The following is a 20236-nucleotide window of genomic DNA, read 5'->3' as shown; positions in this document are numbered from 1 at the left end:
TATGTAATGTATTTGGGACCGCAAAGTCACACGTGACGTGAGCTGACCGTCAGCTGTTACCACAGAGAGGCTCTCGCGCTTCTGAATGAAGTTTACTTTAGTGAACAGAACCTGCATAGGCTGTGAATAACAGGTAATAAAGTTGTAAATAACATTCCGTTTGTGGCACGGAGTGATCGTTTGGGAGCTGCGTGTTAAGTGAACCGCTCTTAGCAGTGAAAATGAAACCACAAGCGCACACAGTGTTGCCAGATGTAGCTGACTGATTCCAGCTTAAAGTATCCAAAACTCACCGAAATGCAAAAATACCCACCCAGTCTTCTGCATTCACGAAAATCACATCAGTGACAGTTTTTAAGCAGAGAATTACAGATTGTAGGCATATGTCTCAAACACAATAATACAACATCAGAATTATCATCAGCATTAATGACCAGGACAAATCTAAAGTCTGTTCAATTCCACCATTCCAAGTCTAAACAAAATGTAGCATTTTAACCAACGGTACAACTACACAAAGCCTATTGCTGTTTTACCACATGTTTGAGTATAATAATAATAGCCCAGTCATATTAGCCTTTATTTTACATCTACAGAATGGTGAGAAAATGGTGATCTTTATTTTAGGCAAAAAAATAAATAAAATTGTGATTTTTATTTTTTTTATTTTATTTTTTTCCCATTTTAGCCAGAATCATGCAGCTCTAAAATACAACACTACAAGATACAAAAGAGAGAGATGGTCTTAAGAATGTCACTTAGCTGTTCTGCAATGATTTGTTCAGCTGTAGTTTGAAACATGCATTTATAAAAATGCTGTTGTTCTCCTCTGAGGGCTTATTATGTGGGCTCTGTCCCCACCTCAGTATGCTCTGCTCAGTATGACAGGCTGATGGCCACCAACGTGCTGAAAATAGGCACTGTCCTTTTAAATAAACTACATATTTGCAATCTAAACCACATTCTCACCTTTAAAAGCCTCAAAAGTACATTGTTGTCCAGCAGCTGCAATATTTTTCAAACTGTAGTCCTCTGCTTGCCACTCATGTATGTGGAGTAATACACAAGGGTGAAGAGGCTGTACAAGTGCTGATATTGCTTTTAATCAGCCGGTCAGACTCGAGAACCAGACAGAACTATTGTATAAATATTAATAATATATAATATTAACTGAATTAATATAAGCTAGTAGGAGATTTATACAGCACAAAAAGAATGCAATGGTTTGTTAAAACTCTTTATTAAGTTGCTCAACAACTATCAAAACAAAGATTTCAAATCAGACGTTGATATAAAATATTATAAATTATATCTAAATCTGACAATATATCAAGTACATTGGAAGTATGCACAACCCGGTACAAAATACACACTATTGTAGGAATAAACTATTTTTAGACATCAGTTAAAAAACAACACTTTAAAATGCATCAACATTCACAGCTCAGAAGATACCACTGGAACATTTATAAAATATACTACACCAATCGAGTGTAATCTGTAATGTAAGAAAACCCAAGTGCTTGCAAATATAATTTATGTAATCAGATAATGATGGTGCTCCAAACACCTTTAATTGCGAACAAGTAAACACGAGTGTTGCAAAAAATCTCCTGCGGTTGTTTCCTTCCTGAGAAAATGTTTTCTGTCAGTTTCTGGTGCAAATAAAGATTTGGTTCGTCTATGAACATATGGCTTCGAGGAATGAATATTCAAGTCACACAGCTCTTCAGTTTTGGGAGTTTCTTTGGGTGCAAATTAGTAATTACTGAAGGAAGACGACAGCGGATGGAGAATAACAAATTAGACTGGAATAACATTTAAATAGATTCACATGAATAATCAATAACATCAGTTTGAAGACAATGTCAGTTTAACGTCAGTCAACAAGAACTTACAAATCAATGACAATCACACAACAGGTTGAATAATGAGGACGAACGAAATAAAATGCGGAAGATGTTTTCAAGAAATTCAGGTTACCTGGCTTAATTATGTAGTTATTTCTTGTCTACAGACAAAACTGTGTACCTGACTGTTCTCTTCCATCCCGACTAAACAACTTTGTCAATTTATTAATTGAAGAACACATTTTAACAAATTTTTTCCCCACACATCCTCGACAATATACAAGTATGTTTGACCCGAATATCACAAATCTGTCATTTTTGCCTTCCCAATGTTCTATAATTTTATAAAATATAAACTACAACAAAATTAGAATTACAACAAATAAAAAAAAAATCATGACCGTATCCAAATAACAATTCTTGAAAATGCACAGAACCATACAAAGCAATTTTATTGTGGTTTCTTGAGAAACAATACTGATAATTATTATATAATTAATAATTATATAGTCAAATAATGCTAAAAAATAAAATAAAAATGTGAAAAATTGCAATAAAATTTTTATTATAACAAATTAAAAATATCATGACCATATCCAATTAATACTAAAATAATATTTCTTGGAATAGACCAAACAATATGGACTATTTTACTGTGGTTTCTGGAGAAAAACTACCAATAATTATTATATAATTAATAATTACAAAGTAAAATAATGCTAAAAGAACAAATAAATATCTAAATTAAAAAGAAAAATTTTTAATAAATTAAAAATATTACGACTGTATCCAAATAAAATTTAGATTTCTTAGAATAGACCAAACCAAATGGACCACTTTTATTGTGGTTTCTGGAGAAAAAAAATACAGATAATATATAAATAATAATTATATAATTCATTATTATATTGTCAAACAATGCACAAAAAAAACAATAATAAAAAAGTAATAATAATAATAATAATAATAATAATAACTAAAAATATCATGACTATATCTAAATTAAAATAACGTTTCTTGGAATAGATCAAACCATATGGACCAATTTATTGTGTTTTTTGAAGAAAATAAATACTAATGATATTATATAATTAACTATTATATAGTAAAATAATGTTAAAAAAATAAATGTAAAAAATAGAACAAATTAAAAATATTATGACTGCATCCAAATAAAATTAAAAATAATATTTCTTTCTACACCAAACTATATGGATCATTTTTACATTTTTGTTTTTGGAGAGAAAAAATACAGATAATAATTATATAATTAATTATTATGTAGTCAAATAATGCAAAAAAAAAACCAAAAAAAAAAACTAAAATTAGAAGAAAAAGATTACTGCAAAAATATTATGACTGCATTCAAATAACAAAATTAAATTTCTTGGAATCCATAATGACGACTTGTATTGTGGATTCTAGAAGGGAAAATAATGATAATAATTATATAATTAATTGTTATAGTCAAATTATGCTAAAGAAATTACAGCAAAATTAAAATGACAACAAATAAAAAGTAACAGGACATATCATGTCTAAATAAAATGGAATAAAATAAAATTAAAATTCATGGAAAATAAATAAAATTCATGGAAAACACCAAACCATTTTTGATAAATTTTTTTTTTGTGATTTCTGGAGAAAATAATTACTGAAATTTTGTAGTTAATTATTATATAGTAAAATAATCCAAAAAACAAACAAAATAAAATTTAAAAAAGAAAAGGTGAAATCTAAAACTTAATTGAAAGCATTGTAATAATTGTAACTACTATTGTTACTTCATAAAATGTAAGTAAAATTTGAATACGGTCGAACAAAGTATAAATTAGCCTTTTGGAAGAACAAAACTAATGACAGAACTTTGATTTTTGAGTGAACTATCAAAGTCAAAACACATCCCTCACATTTCCCACAATTCACTGCTCTCCGTCTTACTCTTCCTCCACCATGATCTCTCTGTCCTGGTCCTGCAGGTTGTGTTTTCCGCCTGTTGCGAGGGCTGGAAGAGTGTGTTCGCACCTGTCCGAATCCAGCTCCAGCTCCTCGAAGGAAGAGACGCTGGAGGTGTCGCTTCTCTCCACACGATCGAAGTCCCAGTATTGCTGTCTGTCCGGGTGCGAGTGTGTCCGCGTGCTGGACGGGGCAGGTGAAGCGTCCTGCTGGCTCACAGAAGAACTGCGCTCGCTGTTGGAATCAGCACCTGTATGTTGACAAACACACACACCAAACACAAGAGATGATTCATTTCGCCACTGTGAGCTTGTTCACATAAACAATGAGTAAATGAACACTAATACTCAGATTTTAATACGATTAAGACAATACTCTGATTAAAGAGTCTACATGTAAACAGCGATATTTGAGTATCTCTCATAAGTCACAATTGAACTTAACAGTAATCGAGTTAAGACATGTGGTGCATCCTATTTTAGTCACATTATTGAAGTGCAATACAGACATGTAAACACCTCAATAAAACTAACATTTTGTAGTACAACCCCAAATCAGAAAAAGCATACCTGTCAAAATTGTGATTAAAACAGTCAGTAATATATTTTTATATTGTTATTATTTACAAAGGATAGAATAAATAGCAGGCATTAGAAAAAGCTGCAAATAATTTATCAAACAGTTTAGCCTATTAAAATGAACAGCTATTGTAATGAAATTAAATCAAGTTATTAATCTCATTAATCTTTTATTCACTGTATAATTTAAACATTCTGATTAAAAAGCAGCGAATGAATCTCTCATCTAGATTTTTGTTTGATTGCATTAACAGAGATGTGCACAGATCTATAATGAATGCATTTGATTGCTTTCCTAACTGTTTATGCTCATCTAAGACAACATTTGTTGTTTTTTAAAGAACTCAGCAAGATTGACATGTTCAGATATCATTATTATTATTATTGTGTATATGTCTCTTAAAACATGCACCCAAAACCCAGAGGTACCACTATTTATAACAGTATTTATATTTATATTTATTAACACTATTTTCACGCACTGCTACATGAACTCACTGTTTTGAGGATTGCATAGAAGGGGCAACAGTGCCTGTATTGAAAAGGAAGGGAATCCTGCCATTTTTATAATTATTTCAGTGTTTTCCTGCCTAAATAAAATGAAATCACAGAACAGATTCACCTTTAAAAGCAAGGGGCGTCCCCTTGTTGTTCGGTGGTATAGGTTGTGTATAGGGGAGGATCAGCTCTTTAATGTTTATTGCCGCTCTTCACAGAAAGATTAAAAATATGGGAGAAATTTGGGAAAATATCTTTACAGGATGATAGCAGGATAGAATTGTAAAATATGTGAGGGTATGAGAAAAGTTGGGATAGTATAGAAAATGCAAATAAAAAAGAAAGTAGGGATTTCAAATTTTACTTTGACTTGTATTTGATTGCAGACGATACAACAAAGATTATTTAATGCGTTCCTCGTGAATTTTTTTTATTTTTTAAATAAGCCTTGTATTCCTCGTATTCCTTAGGAAGCACTTTGTAATGTGTGCAGAATGTGATTTTGTGTTGTCCTTGCACTGTATTTGGACATACTACTGTGTTCGAATACTGTTTTTAATGTACTATATAGTATGGAAGTATGTGATTCTGGACTAGGCATGGGATGATAACCGATTTCAAGGTATACCGCCGTTTGGAAAGTCAAGGTTTTAAAACTCGCCAACATTTTCTGTACTACCGTTCCTAAGGTATGTGTCAGATTTTTTATTCACGTAGTTTTTTAGTTTTTTTTTTAGGACAACAGTATCTCAAGCAAAAAAATATATCCAAAGAAGTCTTGTAAATTGTAAATAAATCTGGGTTTTTGAAACGAAGGAAGATAGCAAAAGTCAGTGATTCATTTGAATTATTTAACCAGACATGTTTACTGCTCCAAAATATTTTAAATCGGTGTTCAATAGGAAAAGTTTTTGTTATTTTACCCAGGCATTTAAAAATAACTTATTTTAGAGCAGTGATCACAATACCATAATACCGTTATTATACCGTCAGAATCTTATACCGGCCCATGCCTATTCTGGACACAGCCAATACCTTCAAACAAGAAAGCACATTTTTCGTGGGAATGGGAAACGATGACTGTGCTCTTATCCAGTACCTTTGAGTTTGTTTCAGGGGCATGAATGAAAAGTCAGTGAATGAAACCCAATAGTATCTCATTGCTGCCTGTTGCTTAAGAACTTGTATCCGTTGTCGTCTGTTTGCACACATAGTATGAGAAATTAACTGCAGTTGAACATGTTGTAAAGTTATAAACAAAACGCCCAAAATCACATGGTGCCATGATGTACACCAACTGTAATAAATTATATGTAGATATTCCAGAATGCATTGCAGCTTAACCAGCAAATGCTAATGGTGGAAGAAAAAACCCTCACGGTTTTAAAAATACTCCTTTACTGTGTCACAAAATAAAGTTTTAACAGTTTTTCAGGTGATAATGTAGTTGTTTTAAGCTCGAACCGGCAGTTTATTCACAAAGAAAGCGCATCTTTAACGATGTGCCTCAGCTTATGCGAACTCCGACTCCCAGCCTGCCAGCAGGAGTTTCGTCATCACCTCCCCCGCCGAGAGCAGCTTTACTTCGGCCAGTCCATCTCAGATGTACCGCTGGATCTCATCTCTCTATTGTAGTTAAAACATGATATTTAATACATCATGTGAAGATCTAACGGACTGTTTTTGGTCTTTTTAAATCTATTATTTGTTCTCAGGTGTATTATTTGGGCAGTATTATTTTGTTACGTTTTATAATTGTCTTTAATTGTTACCGTGTTGTACGAGGTTTGTCTTCGTTTACAAAATTGCTTAATGTTATCTTTATTTCTTATTGTGCACGTCTTGTACTTTATACTTGTATAATGTCCATTGTAGTTTATTAAATTTGATAATCATAGACACTTGTCTGTGTATAACACATTTCACTTCATTTATTTAGATTTGTTTACATTTTCCTAAATCAAGAATGTAGATTTATAATATCAATATAATATTAATTACAGGGCCGTGCTTTATATAATTAAATCATTTTATTTTTAATGTACAGTGAAACCGATGAATCCATGGTGAGGTAAGTGACGTTATGAAGTATACAGCCGTTCCATTTGAAGAAGTACCCGACTTGTGTCCTTGCGTCCTCGGGAGTTCGTTCTTCCAAGTCTGGGTTTGAGAAACAGCCCTTAATCATATTATTGTCTTATTCAGATTGAGGCAAATAATTATTCTCATTTGTTACTCTTTCATGATGCAGCAGTTTTGATTGAAGCACTTTCTATTTCTGGTGTCTGAGATGAGAACGCGTTTTTATGAGTCTTTGGGTCAAGAAAGAGTCTGAGCTTGTGGTATATTTCCTCCTCCGTTACTTCAAAATGATCCCTCCATCTGGATGCACTTAAATCCACAGTAAGGACATGTTTCTGTCGTGTATCACACTCAATAAAGCAACACAAATCTCGTTAATGCATTTAGATGCTGTCAAGATCATCTTATGCTTATGCCATATATGACCTTACTCTCATATAGGAATGCATTTACCTGACCACATGCATTGTCAGCTCATTAAACATGATTTTGCATGTGCTGTAAATGCACTCAGCTTCACAGTGAGTAATAATACAGCAAGCCTAAAGCTCCTAACATCTTCTCATTTAAAAGTTTAAAAAGAGAAACCCGTTTGCTTCTGTTTAATCAGCTCTTCCAGGTTGTTTCTGCAGTGCTGCTAGTTGCTAATTAGCAGTTGTGGAAAGGAGATGAGGAGTGTTTGGTGAACTGCATGTGTTGGCATTGCAGTGTGAACATGAGGCTTTGTGGATAACTAGTTTCATGCTTAACTTTTAGCATAGTATATAGTAGCTGGGTTGTTTTTTGTGTTTCTTAGTTTTTTTTTTTACAATGCGCTGATTACTGATCTGGTGGCACAGTGGCTCCGTGGTTAGCACTGTCGCTTCACAGTAAGAAGGTCGCTTGTTCGAGTCCCAGCTGGCATTTCGGTGTGGAGTTTGCATGTTCTCCCTGTATTGGTGTGGGAGGTTTCCCCTACAGTCCAAAGCCATGCGATATAAGTGAATTGACTCAACTAAATTGGCTGTGGTGTGTGTGTGTGTGTGTGTGTGTGTGTGTGTGTGTGTGTGTGTGTGTGTGTGAGTATATGGGTGTTTCCCAGTACTGGGTTTTAGCTGGAAGGGCATCCCCTGCGTAAAACATATGATGGAATAGTTGATGGTTCATTCCGCTGTGGCAACCTCTGATAAATAAAGGACTAAGTTGAATGAAAATAAATGACTACTGATCTAGTTTAGAACAGCTCAGCATTAGGAGCACTTTATATGTCTATGATGATTTCATAATTGTTATTTTAATTAGATTACATCTAGGGATGGTCCGATCAGGTGTTTTGCAGCCAATACAGAGTACCAATACCTTGTCATAGTGATTGGTTGATTATAGGGTACCGATTCTGATGCTTCAAGCTTTATATAACTGTACCCAGGGCCAATTTTAAGATTTTCATTTTAGGGGGGCTCAAAATAAGAAAAAAAAATTATATATTATTAAAATCATTAATTATTAAAATAAATATAAAAAATTATATATATATATATATATATATATATATATATATATATATATATATATATATATATATATATATATATATATATATATATATATATATATATATATTTTTTTTTTTTTTTTAAGTGTTTTTATTTTCTTTATATTTCCAGCTAGGTTTTAGTGAACCTGCAATATTGTGAAGATAATATAACTTTCTCGTAAACAATCACACTTGCAATCGGTTCATGAGAATGGCCAGATCAGCGAGTACTGATTGAGTCATGAAATGTGATTATCGGCCGATACCGATCTTCAGCCAATCTATCACAGCATCACTCACTTTGCAAAAAAGACAAAAAAAATCAACAATTGAAATTCATTTTGATTGACTTTATATTTTAATAGATTAAGAAAAATTAAAATATTGATAGAAAATGTTCTTTTGTAACTGAAATCAAAAGTACTTAAAAGGCTCATCTGAAATGTTGGCAGTAGAAAGAGCACTAAAATATTGCAGTTAAATGTTTTAAATAGTTTTACTAGTGAAATATAACAGTTTAAGCTAATACTGTGACAATTAAAAAAATTGTAAACAAAGTCAAAACATAGGTAAATGCTATCTGAATTATCAGCAAATTAATCAATGTTGTGCCTTTCTGTTGTTCATCATATGAAACATGAAGTACAATGGATCTTATTCACTAATAATTGGCTATTTATACATGCATTTTAACTTATCACTAAACTTTCCGCCTGATTTACAAAGCATGCGTACACATGAGTGTTTTTTAAACTTGTTCTTCTGTTTGAAATTTTAAGTGTTCTCCGGAAGCGTCTTAGTAAATTGCATAATACACCATGCCCATATAAAGGCTCTTCAGCAAAGCACCACTTGTCCAGAGAAGTTTATAAGTCAAATTATGATTTAAAACGAGACAATTATGACAATGAAACAAATAAAAAATAACTTTAATGGTAACATAATTTTGATGGTTGTTTGACCTATTGGTTAAACGATGTAATTGCTACAACATTCACCTGCTTCAGTTCAGGTTCCATTTAAACAGTGATTTTTATCTTTACCATAAACATTGGTGATTATATCTGAACTATAAACTGTTCTCCCAGTACTTCTGTGTTATTGAATTGTTTGTAAAGTGTCATAACTGAATCTCTCTCGATCAAACACAGATTTGAATGCAGCGCTTCGAAGGATTATTAAACATATGTAAATCATTTTTATTTATCATTCATGCTGCGTGGGTTTGAATTGAGATCACGATTTTTAATGTTTAATTGTGCAGCTTTACACAATGCATTTATACAAGCTAAACAAGCATTGACAGTGACAGAAAACACCTTTAATTAATAACCTAAGAAAGCATTTAGGTAGTTCCCACCACCACAACTTCTTCCGTCATCATTGTATTTTCCAGGGAAGCTGAAATGCTTTCATACACGTGATTTGAATGACGCTGGAGGCGATCTCTCTCTCTCTCTCTCTCTCTCTGCAATTGTTATTAATGTTGGGTTAACTTACAAGCTCAAAAAAGTTATTAATCCGCGGGTCATGTGCATTCAGAACTGTGGGTTGTAATTCGTATAAATCACGGATCAACTGTGATTGGTTACACCCCTAACGATTTCTGAAAACGCGAGGTAAAATACACTGGATTTTTGTAGACTTTAGAAAACATATATATACTGTAATATCAGTTTTTAATGATAGTAGATTTTAATACTACTAAATTTTAGTAAATATTAATTTAATGAATAAAAAATACTTTTATTTCTCTTGTGAATACCATCTCTAATTACATGTAGAGTTCTTTATATATGTTTAAGAGGCCCCGGGCATACGTGATTACTGCATATGTGTGGTAAAATTTGTTCTTGAATTTTTTCAGAGATTTAGAATACATTTTACTACTAAAGTGTACTCCATACATGCGTATTACTACATGCGCATACATTTGTGCATGGTTCGTGAATTAGACCCAATGTTTTGTAGCAATTCAGTAAAAGTTCTTTATCACTTTAGCACACACACACACACAAACACACACACACACACACACACACACACACACACACACACACACACACACACACACACACACACACACACACACACACACACACACAGTTAGTGACATTATGAGAGAGCTAACAGACTAACAGATTGAGTAAGGTGTGTGATTTTGAAGGAGGCCCCATCGGTTCACACTCAGCGTGTTGGACTGACAAACATGTCAACGGTGCAGCATTTCTTTATTTTTTTCTGTTATGTCAGTGATTCTGAGATGAAGGGATGTATTGTGTGTCTATTAGATGACCGTTCACTTAGTGTTTATCTGCCTCCTGTCAGCGTGGCATTTTTGCAAGTGGAGATAGACAGAGCAGATAAAGGCGAAATAGAGGGATGACAGCGACGTGAAAGAGAGAGGGATAAAGGTGAAGCGATTGATACTGTCGGAGAAAAAGAACAAAGTGTCCTTCAAGCTGAAGCTGCAGGGAAATAACATTCACAACATTTGGTATGGGTTTATACAGTACTTGCATTTACACTCACCGGCCACTTTATTAGGTACACCTTTCGAACAGCTGGCTAACTCCAATTTCTAATCAGTCAATCACATGGCAGAAACTCAAAGCATTTATGCATGTAGACATGATCAAAACGAGCTGCTGCAGTTCAAACCGAGCATCAGAATAGGAAAGAAAGGTGATTTCAGTGACTTTGAACATGGAATGGTTGTTGGTGCCAGACAGGCTGGTCTGAGTATTTCAGAAACTGCTGATCTACTATGATTTTCACGCACAACCATCTCTAGGTTTTACAGAGAATGGTCCGAAAAAGAGAAAATATCCAGTGACAAATACAGAGGTCATAGGAGAATGGCCAGACTGGTTCAAGCTGATAGAAAGGCAACAGTACCTCAAATAATCACTTGTTACAACTGAGGTATGCAGAAGAGCATCTGTGAACCGTTTTGAAGGCAAATGGGTGTCCAACCCAGTACTAGTAAGGTGTACCTAATAAAGTGGCCGGTGAGTGTATATGTGTCAACAATAATAATACTAATAAAATATAAGCATTTAGTAAGAGTTTTAAGTCTTTGTGCATTCTGCAGAAAATAGTGTTACCTGACAGGGTTTTTGTAATAGGCTTTTTCTAATTGAAAGGTTGAATCCTAACCCTTACTTAAATGGGATAATTTACCAAAAATGAAAATAACTTTATTACTTATTCTCCCTCATGCAGTTTTAAACCTTTATGAGTTGAACACAAATAAATATTTATTTTAAAGAATGCTGGTTTCTGGGATCTATTTATTTCTATATTATTTTTTTCCTGCTATAGAAGTCAATGGGCAACCAGCATTTTTCAAAATATCTTCTTTAGTGTTCAACAAAAGAAGAAATTTTAGGTTTTGAATAAGTGAATGATGAATAAATGATGGGTGAGCACATTCACATAACTTAATCATTCATTCATTTCTTGTCGGCTTAGTCCCTTTATTAATCCAGGGTCGCTACAGCGGAATGAACCGCCAACTTATCCAGCTAGTTTTTACGCAGCGGATGCCCTTTCAGCCGCAACCCATCTTTGGGAAACATCCACACACACATTCACACACACTCACACACCACAGACAATTTAGCCAATCCAATTCACCTGTACCGCATGTCTTTGGACTGTGGGTGAAACCAGAGCACCAGGAGGAAACCCACGCGAACGCAGGGAGAACATGCAAACTCCACACAGAAAAGCCAACTGAGCTGAGGTTCGAACCAGCGACCTTCTTGCTGTGAGGCGACAGCACTACCTGCTGCACCACTGCGTCACGGGGGACCCCTCTGGGTGCTCCAGTGTCACCTACAGTACAAAGACATGCGGTACAGGTGAATTGGGAAAGCTAAATTGTCCGTAGTGTGTGTGTGGATGTTTTCTAGAGAGGTTGCGGCTGGAAGGGTATCTGCTGCATAAAAACGTGCTGGATAAGTTGGTGGTTCATTCCGCTGTGGCGACCCAGGATTAATAAAATGGACAAGAAAATGAATGAATGAATGAATGAATAAATATTTTGAAGTTGATGTACTAGAATGGGTGTCATGGTGGTGCAGTTGGTAGCATGATCGCCTAACAGCAAGAAGGTTGCTGGTTCAGGTCCTGGCAATGCCAGTTGGCATTTCTGTGTAAAGTTTGCTAGTTGTTTCGTGTTGGCATAAGTTTGGTCCGGGTGCTGCGGTTTCCCCCACTTGGATCCTATTTTAACGTCAGGAAATTAAAAAAAAAAAGACTTTTTATGTTTCTATCAACCCAATTTGACTGTGTGGACACACTATACCAACACACAGTTCTGTCCAAACAGCTTACAAAGGATGATTTTCATTATAGGTGCTATAATGTTAAAATGGCTATCCTAACATCATTTATTGATATGTAGACCTTTTCAAATTCTCAGAAGCTATGGAAATTAAAAATGTAAAACAGGACATACATTAGGAACATTGTTATTGTTTACATGCCTCAAAATGGTCTATATATACAGTAAATAAATAACTAATTCAAACTATATGCATTATTCACCACTAATTTACATGGAAAGGGTGGCTGTTTTCACTACAAAGAAAGACAGTTACTTCATTTGAATAAAACAATGCATGTTTCTGCATATTTAGTTACTTGACTGCAATTGGTTATTGAATTTGGTGTAAACGGGGTCTAAAATATTCCTCCTCTGGAGGAAATCGAAAATGCTTTTCTCTTTTGGCATAACCTCTCTTGTAATTGAATGCATTTGAACGGCAAAAAACATGCACGACATAGGCTTATTAATTCAATAGTACTCTTTGATTGCAATGTAAATCAGCCAAAATCTAAATGCAAATGATCCCAAGAGATGCATTTAAAGAGTCCGAGTTAATGTATGCCGAAGTGCAATCACTCCTTTGTTATTAAAGAAATGTAAGGTGCTAGAATTGCCCCTAGTCTCCCATATGTTACAACACACACGAACACACACACAAAGGCCATTTAAAGCACATTCCAGCGCAATATGCCACTTTGAGAACTCATTTTGAAGCTGTTTCGTGGACAGCATCTTTCACCAGGGAACAGATGTTGAATGCTTAAATCCGAGTAGCGAGGTCAAGTTTCACACCACTTCAGCAAAACACAGCTATTCCTTCAGCATGACAACTAAAACATCACTAAAATCACAGGCGCTGGCTGTCTGCTCGGAAATGTGTAGCTGACGCAGCGCTGAAACATGACATTTTTTTAAATGAAACAGTGCAATTTTACCCAATCTTCTAAAAGAGATGATGGCGCATATTATTAATTAAATGGTCAGTCATTTTTGACTTTCCAGCTGCAGTGAAACGTCCCTGCCAATTTCAAAGCGCAGCGCAGACATCTGCTCAGAGACAATCAGAAGTACTTCAAAAACCAAGGACGGAAAGAAAAGAAATCTGGTTTTGTTGTGTTCACATCTGTTCTCTGCACTTTGTGTCACACTGCTGGCAGACTTCTGCTCATTAAAAGTGGAAAATAATTTCACACACACAAAAAAGTGTCATGTTTCAGGAATACTTTAGTGTGCTGGCTGTGGACATTAACAAAACTTAAGGACGTGTTTAAATTGGTGCAGATAAAACTGTGAAATAAAAGGGTGAAAGAGCATAAAAACTGTCAAATCAGCATTATTACTGGACTTTTACTGTTAATAATGCCATAAAATGTAATTCAAGTTATTTTAAATAAAAGCATCTCATAGCGAGGCGCCAAATCAAAATTCATTCCCGCCACGGCTACATTACAGCTTCTCATTCAAAACCTTCAGTAGTTGCTGTTTTTTTTTTTTTAATAGCGGGTTACAATCAAAACAAAAAAGTATTAAAATGTAAGTGAATTATAACAGAGCAAACGTTTCTGTAATCGTAGTAGTGTTGTGCAATATTAGTTTAATCCTTTAAGTTTACATGCTGACTGACTGACAGGGCTGCGCAATGTATAAGGCCAGCAAACATGATGTAGCTTTCAGTTATGATGAATACAGTTTCCATAATAATACTTTCTTCATAGATAAAGGTCTGTGGTTCTGCATACAATTCCGTTATCTTGCTGGAGTTTATGGCCGTTTCACTTTACTTGAGGATGCATCAATGCCGCTCTGTAGGTCTATTGGAGACATTAATGAATGTTCTTAGCAAATCTAATACATGATGGATACATACTCGTTACATAAACACATTAAATTGCACTTAAGCAATGCTTATTTGAGAGCAGACAACAAAATCTTACATTTGGAGAAAACCAGGCATTGCTCATCACCAGGTTAGTACCATTTCTACAGTGTAGCATGTTGGTGGCAGCATCATGTTGTGGGGATGTTTTTCAGCAGCAGAAAACAAAAAATCCTTGTATAAAGGCTGTAATGTTTAAATAATTTTCCATTTAAAAAAAAACGCGCGAAGGTCATGTGACCATCAGGAAAAACGCAACATCTAATTTCTTACAGGACACTTTCTCTGTTCTCGAGGTCACCCGAGTTTGTTTTTCCGAGGACACCTGGCAAGACCGATTCTTGGAATTGAGAAACAGCCATAATGTACCTGAGCTCAATTTAGAGCTTCACGACAAAGGCTGTGAATGCTGATGTACATGTGCATTTCAAAAAATCTTTTTTCACATTGTCATAATGGGGTATTGTGTGTAGAATTTTGTGGAAATAAATTAAATTAATTTAATCCATTTTGGAATACAGCTGTAATAAAAATGTGAAAGTGAAGAGCTAAGAATACTTTCCGGATGCACTGTAAAGCCATTTTCATAAACAGTATTTTTTTTTTTTGTCCATTAAAAAATTAAAAGGGAATTAAAAACACATTTAGAGTCTATTGACTTTCTATGAATGTCCTGATAACACTTCATTACTTCATTAAAGTATTTCATAAATTGTATATAGTATTTTGTCGAAACAATGAAAGTCAATGGAGTCAAAAACTTATGAATAAGGAAAGAAATTATATTATTGGCCACTATCACTTGTACTTATTCCTTAAATATCGTAGAGACAGTATGTCATGCATATATTCTATTAAAAGTCAATAACATGGAAACTTTTATTGTAGGATCAACACAGCTACAGAGCACATTTTCTGCTTCAGATGATTTCATGTTCCTTTCTAAAGCTACAAGCACCCAAGAACTTTTCTGTTTAACAAGTGCTGATTTTGAGCGTCTGCGCGTCTCGCTGGAGGATCAAACGTGCACTTGAATAACGAGAGGACAGTAGGAACAAGACATCCTGTAAAACATATTAAATTTAGCAGCACCATTTGGACCCAGTAACCCAGCAGGCTTCAAATGCGTCCTTTAATCTTGTGTCTTCTCCGCTTTAATCTTCCTCCTCGATCATATATTACTGTTATTATTATGCGTTTGTTTTCGGGGTAACAGGTGGAACAGGCATCACCAGGACTCACACATACACACACTGTCCAGGACAGCTGGTGTGGACAACACTTCCCCTCAGGTCACAAACAGCTCACCTGTGTTTCATATTTGCTCCGCGGTACCTCTGGGCTTTAGTCTGACCAGGGCAATACGCCATTAAACGCACACACAGATTGTGTCTCATTATCACCAGAGCAGGTGTAGGTGATCGCACAGTTCAGCCAATATGACATGCACACATCAAATCTCCATAAGGTGCAGCTTAATGCCTAATAATTTATTTTTTTCTGCTAAATTTCAACTGGGGCTGCCAATATATAGTTTCAGCATCTATCGCAATATGTAGATCTGCAATAGTCGAATCGCAGGATCTCAAGCTATTTTAAGTGAATTTAAACAGTTTGAACACACGAAATGATAGTTTCCCACTTCACCAAAGATTAATAGGGTTTAATAATTTATACAGTGAATACCATATGGTGTTATTTTACATAAGATTACTATTAGTTACTATTAGTTAGTATTATTAATTTAAAAATTATGAACTGCTTTTATTATAGTCAAAATAAAACAAATTAGACTTTCTCCAGAAAAAAAAAAAACATTATAGGAAATACTGTAAAAAATTCCTTGCTCCGTTAATCATCGTTTACGAAATATTTAAAAAAGGATGGCGAAGAATTGTGACTTCAGCTGTATATATTGTACATTTAATGCAAAGATCTGCTCAAAGTAAGCCAAATTAATGATCAACTGATTGAAATGATCAAGTCAGATCATGCAGGTTTAAAGTTCAAAATTTACTGATTGAGGGGATTTATTCGTGGTCACAGGCCCCTATCATACACCCGGTGCAATGCAGAAGTGTAGGTATCATTTTCACAATTTGCATTAAAAACATGCATTTGCACCAATTTGTTTGGCCATGGATGTGCTGGTTTGCAAAAGAGGTGTGCTAATGCGGATTGTTGGCGCAATGGTGTTTTGAGGCAAATGAAATAGATTGCAACATTGACCAACTAAAAGCAGTTTTAAAGTTAATGATGCAGGGTTTTTTTTAAACAAGAAGTGAATTTAAACAAGAAATTATAAAGTTTCCCACTTCAACAAAGATTAATAGTGTTTAATTGTTTACAGTGAAGACTATACAGTGTAATTTTACATTAGATTTATGTGCCTCAATGCTGTTAGACTAAAATCATCGCGGGGTCTAGAAATATTGACTTTAAAATGGTTTTTAAAAAAATGACAAACTGCTTTTATTCAAGCCGAAATAAAACAAATAAGACTTTCTCCAAAAGAAAAAATATTTTAAGAAATACTGTGAAAAAATTCCTTGCTCTGTTTAACATCATTCGGTAAATATTTAAAAAGGAAAAACAAATTCACAGAAGGGCTAATAATTAGTGACTGTATATATTGTATATTCGATGCAGATGCACTTGCCTATAAAATCATCCCAATCAATGTAAAAATATTAATTCTTTTCAAACAGAATCATCTTCTGAAATTATATATTGCAATATATACATTGCAAAAAAAAAAAAAAAAATTGCAACGTTGGTTTTTTCCAATATCGTGCATTCCTAATTTAACCTATCAAATGCACTTGTTGCATAATTTAACTAATTCATTTGACAATGGACTACTATTAGTGCTCCAAAAAAGGGCAGTTTATTTATGGTACACCTTGGTAGGACTGTCTTGGCATTCATTTCTTCTTACTGGCATAGATTCAACAATGCGCCAGAAAAAAAATCTCTGAGAATTAAATTAAATATTAACATCATAGTCCCCAGTGGTGTAAAGTAACAAAGTAGAAATACTCAAATTACTGTAATGCAACCTTTTCACAAGACCGTTACAAAGCATTTAATGTCTCACAATTTGGTTCGGTTACGATTATCATGCCATCTATTCGGTTCAATTCAAAATCTCGGTTCATCACAGTACATTGATGATGCTTTCAATAAACAATCTGATATTTTACTTCACAGCACAACAATTGTTGTATTAAAATTTATCATTAATAAATAATAAATAAAAGCCATTACAACCAATGACTGAGAGACTGTTTACCCTGCATGTTACTGATCAAATATGAATCATGCGAAATGTACTGTATGATGTATTATGAAAGTGTGAAATGGCCTAAACAATCACTAAATGCACTACAAAATATTACGTTTTCAAATATATGAGCAAATTGCATTTAGCTTGTTTGTCAGGGTTAAAGTACAAAACCGAAGCATTAACATATCGTCACAGATAGATTTTTACCTTTTTAGTTACACAGATTTCGCTCTGCATGTAAACCTGCTTTCTATTGACTTATAATAATAGGTGTATATATTAACGTAACGTGTTCTCACATTGTACATTTATAGCCCATTTATAGCCCATGAATGACAATTTTTTTTAACTTGCACTTAGATACACTCTTTAAAGAGAATAAAACTGATGTAAGCTACATTTTTAATTTGCAGGCTATAAGGTGGTATATTTCATAGCATAATACAAGGGTGACTTTTTACTGATACTTTGAGTAGTATTTAGAACACATGCAACATTACACAGTAAACAATATAAATTATACATTTGTTAAACATTTATTTCTTTCCTGAGTGATTTTAAACTAAAAAGCATCTATTTAAATCTATATACCTGTGATGTCCGTCCTCTCGTCCTCTTCAGGCGATTTTCCCGGTAACCATCTTTGGGCTTCTCTAACTTCAGGAACATAGAAATCCCCCTGCCGGGCCAGCGGACTCATATAGTGGATCGTTCCCCCTCGATAGATCTCCAGAAATGGATGTGCACACAATTTCCTTTCCTAAGAGACAGATAAAAGAGAAAACTTCCTTCAGTATAACTTTTTCAGTCCACAACCCCTTTTTTATGAATAAAACTTTAAAAGAAAACAATCTAAGCACAATTCCAAGCTGAAATGAACAAAATGTTAAGTATTAGTTATTTATTTTTAAAAGAAAATTTAAAAGAAATTACAGTAAACATTATGAATGTTTGGGCACCCCAGGCAAAACTTTGTATTACACCTCCAACCTTGCCCCAACCATCAGCCCCATGGGTTCTTCCAAGCAGTTGTGTAGAAAGCTGAAACTAAAAATAGTTGATGCTTACAAAGCAGGAGAAGGCTATAAGAAGATAGCAAAGCATTTTCAGATGCCAATATCCTCTGTTCGGAATGTAATTAAGAAATGGCAGTCATCAAGAACAGTGAAAGTTAAAGCAAGATCTGGAAGACCAAGAAAAATACCAGACAGAACAGCTCCCAGGATTGTGAGAAAAGCAAGTCAAAACCCACATTTGACTGCACGATGCCTCTAGAAAGATCTGGCAGATACTCTATAAAGAGATACTTGTACAAATATGGTCTTCATGGAAGAGTCATCAGAAGAAACATCCTCACCACAAAAAAAATCAGCGTTTGAACCTTGCAAATAAACATGTATTTTTACATAAATACCTGATATAATATAATATAAAACCTGATGCATTTTAGAAACAAGTTCTGTGGACCGATGAGGTTAAAAAATAACTTGTTGGCCGGAATGAGCAAACGTACGTTTGGAGAAGAAAGGACACAGAATTTTATGAAAATAACCTGTCCAACTGTTGGACAGGGTGGATCAATCGTGCTTTGGGGTTATATTGCCCGTATTAAGAGTAGAAGGAAAATTGGATTGAATAAAATTTTAGCAAATTTTGGATGGTAACTTTGCCATTTGCGAAAAAGTTGAAGTTAAAGAGAGGATGGCTTCTACAAATGGATAATGATCCTAAAAACACCTCAAAATCCACAGTGGATTACATCAAGAAGTGTAAACTAAAGGGTTTGCCATGGCCTGACCTCAACATAATTGAAAATCTATAGATGGACCTTAAAAGAGCAGTGCGTGACAGACAGCCCAGAATCCTCAAAGAAATGGAAGACTTTTGTTAGGAAGAATGGGCAGAGATATCTCAAACAAGAATTGAAAGACTCTCGGCTGGCTATAAAAAGCATTTACAAGCTGTGATACTTGCCAAAGGGGGCAGTACAAGATATTAACTCTGCAGGGTGCACAAATTTTTGCAGACACTATTTTTTTGTTTTCTGTTATTTTGAAAGTGTAAATGATGGAAATAAAATCTATAAGAATATCTAATCTGTAATTGAATGCCTTATGTACATTTTTTCATCTTTCCTTGTCTTCGTTATGCACATTTATATATATATATATATTTTTTTTTTTACCTAGGGTGCTTAAACTTTCGATCCCAACTGTAGTACTTAAATTCAGTGCAGGAATGCTTAAATCATAAAGTGA

At 34.3% G+C, this 20236-nt stretch overlaps 1 protein-coding gene and 1 long non-coding RNA gene across 3 annotated transcripts in view; one reads left to right on the top strand and one right to left on the bottom strand.

Moving 5' to 3' along the window:
* Positions 1-20236, top strand: part of LOC147834876 (uncharacterized) — a 75601-nt gene that overhangs the window by 7176 nt on the left and 48189 nt on the right. The window contains exons 2-3 of one of the 2 annotated variants that reach the window (XR_015502849.1): positions 3830-4058; positions 18600-18735. This is a non-coding gene — a long non-coding RNA (uncharacterized LOC147834876). Of the gene's footprint in view, positions 1-3829; positions 4059-18599; positions 18736-20236 lie in introns of those variants that run through there. The other variant, XR_015502850.1, reaches the window with a different exon arrangement.
* The window catches only part of tex264b (testis expressed 264, ER-phagy receptor b), a 95648-nt gene continuing 76636 nt past the window's right edge, over positions 1225-20236 (bottom strand). Inside the window, exons 3-4 of the mRNA XM_087274032.1 lie at positions 18570-18738; positions 1225-4056 (exon numbers count right to left, since the gene is read on the bottom strand). Coding sequence (XP_087130158.1) covers positions 3788-4056; positions 18570-18738 — 438 coding nt within the window. The 3' untranslated portion in view covers positions 1225-3787. The remainder of the gene's footprint in view (positions 4057-18569; positions 18739-20236) is intronic.

Source organism: Danio rerio, chromosome 11 (assembly GCF_052040795.2).
Source record: "Danio rerio strain M-AB ecotype USA chromosome 11, GRCz13ab, whole genome shotgun sequence".
NCBI lineage: Eukaryota > Metazoa > Chordata > Actinopteri > Cypriniformes > Danionidae > Danio > Danio rerio.
This window is presented reverse-complemented; position numbering and strand designations above follow the sequence as displayed.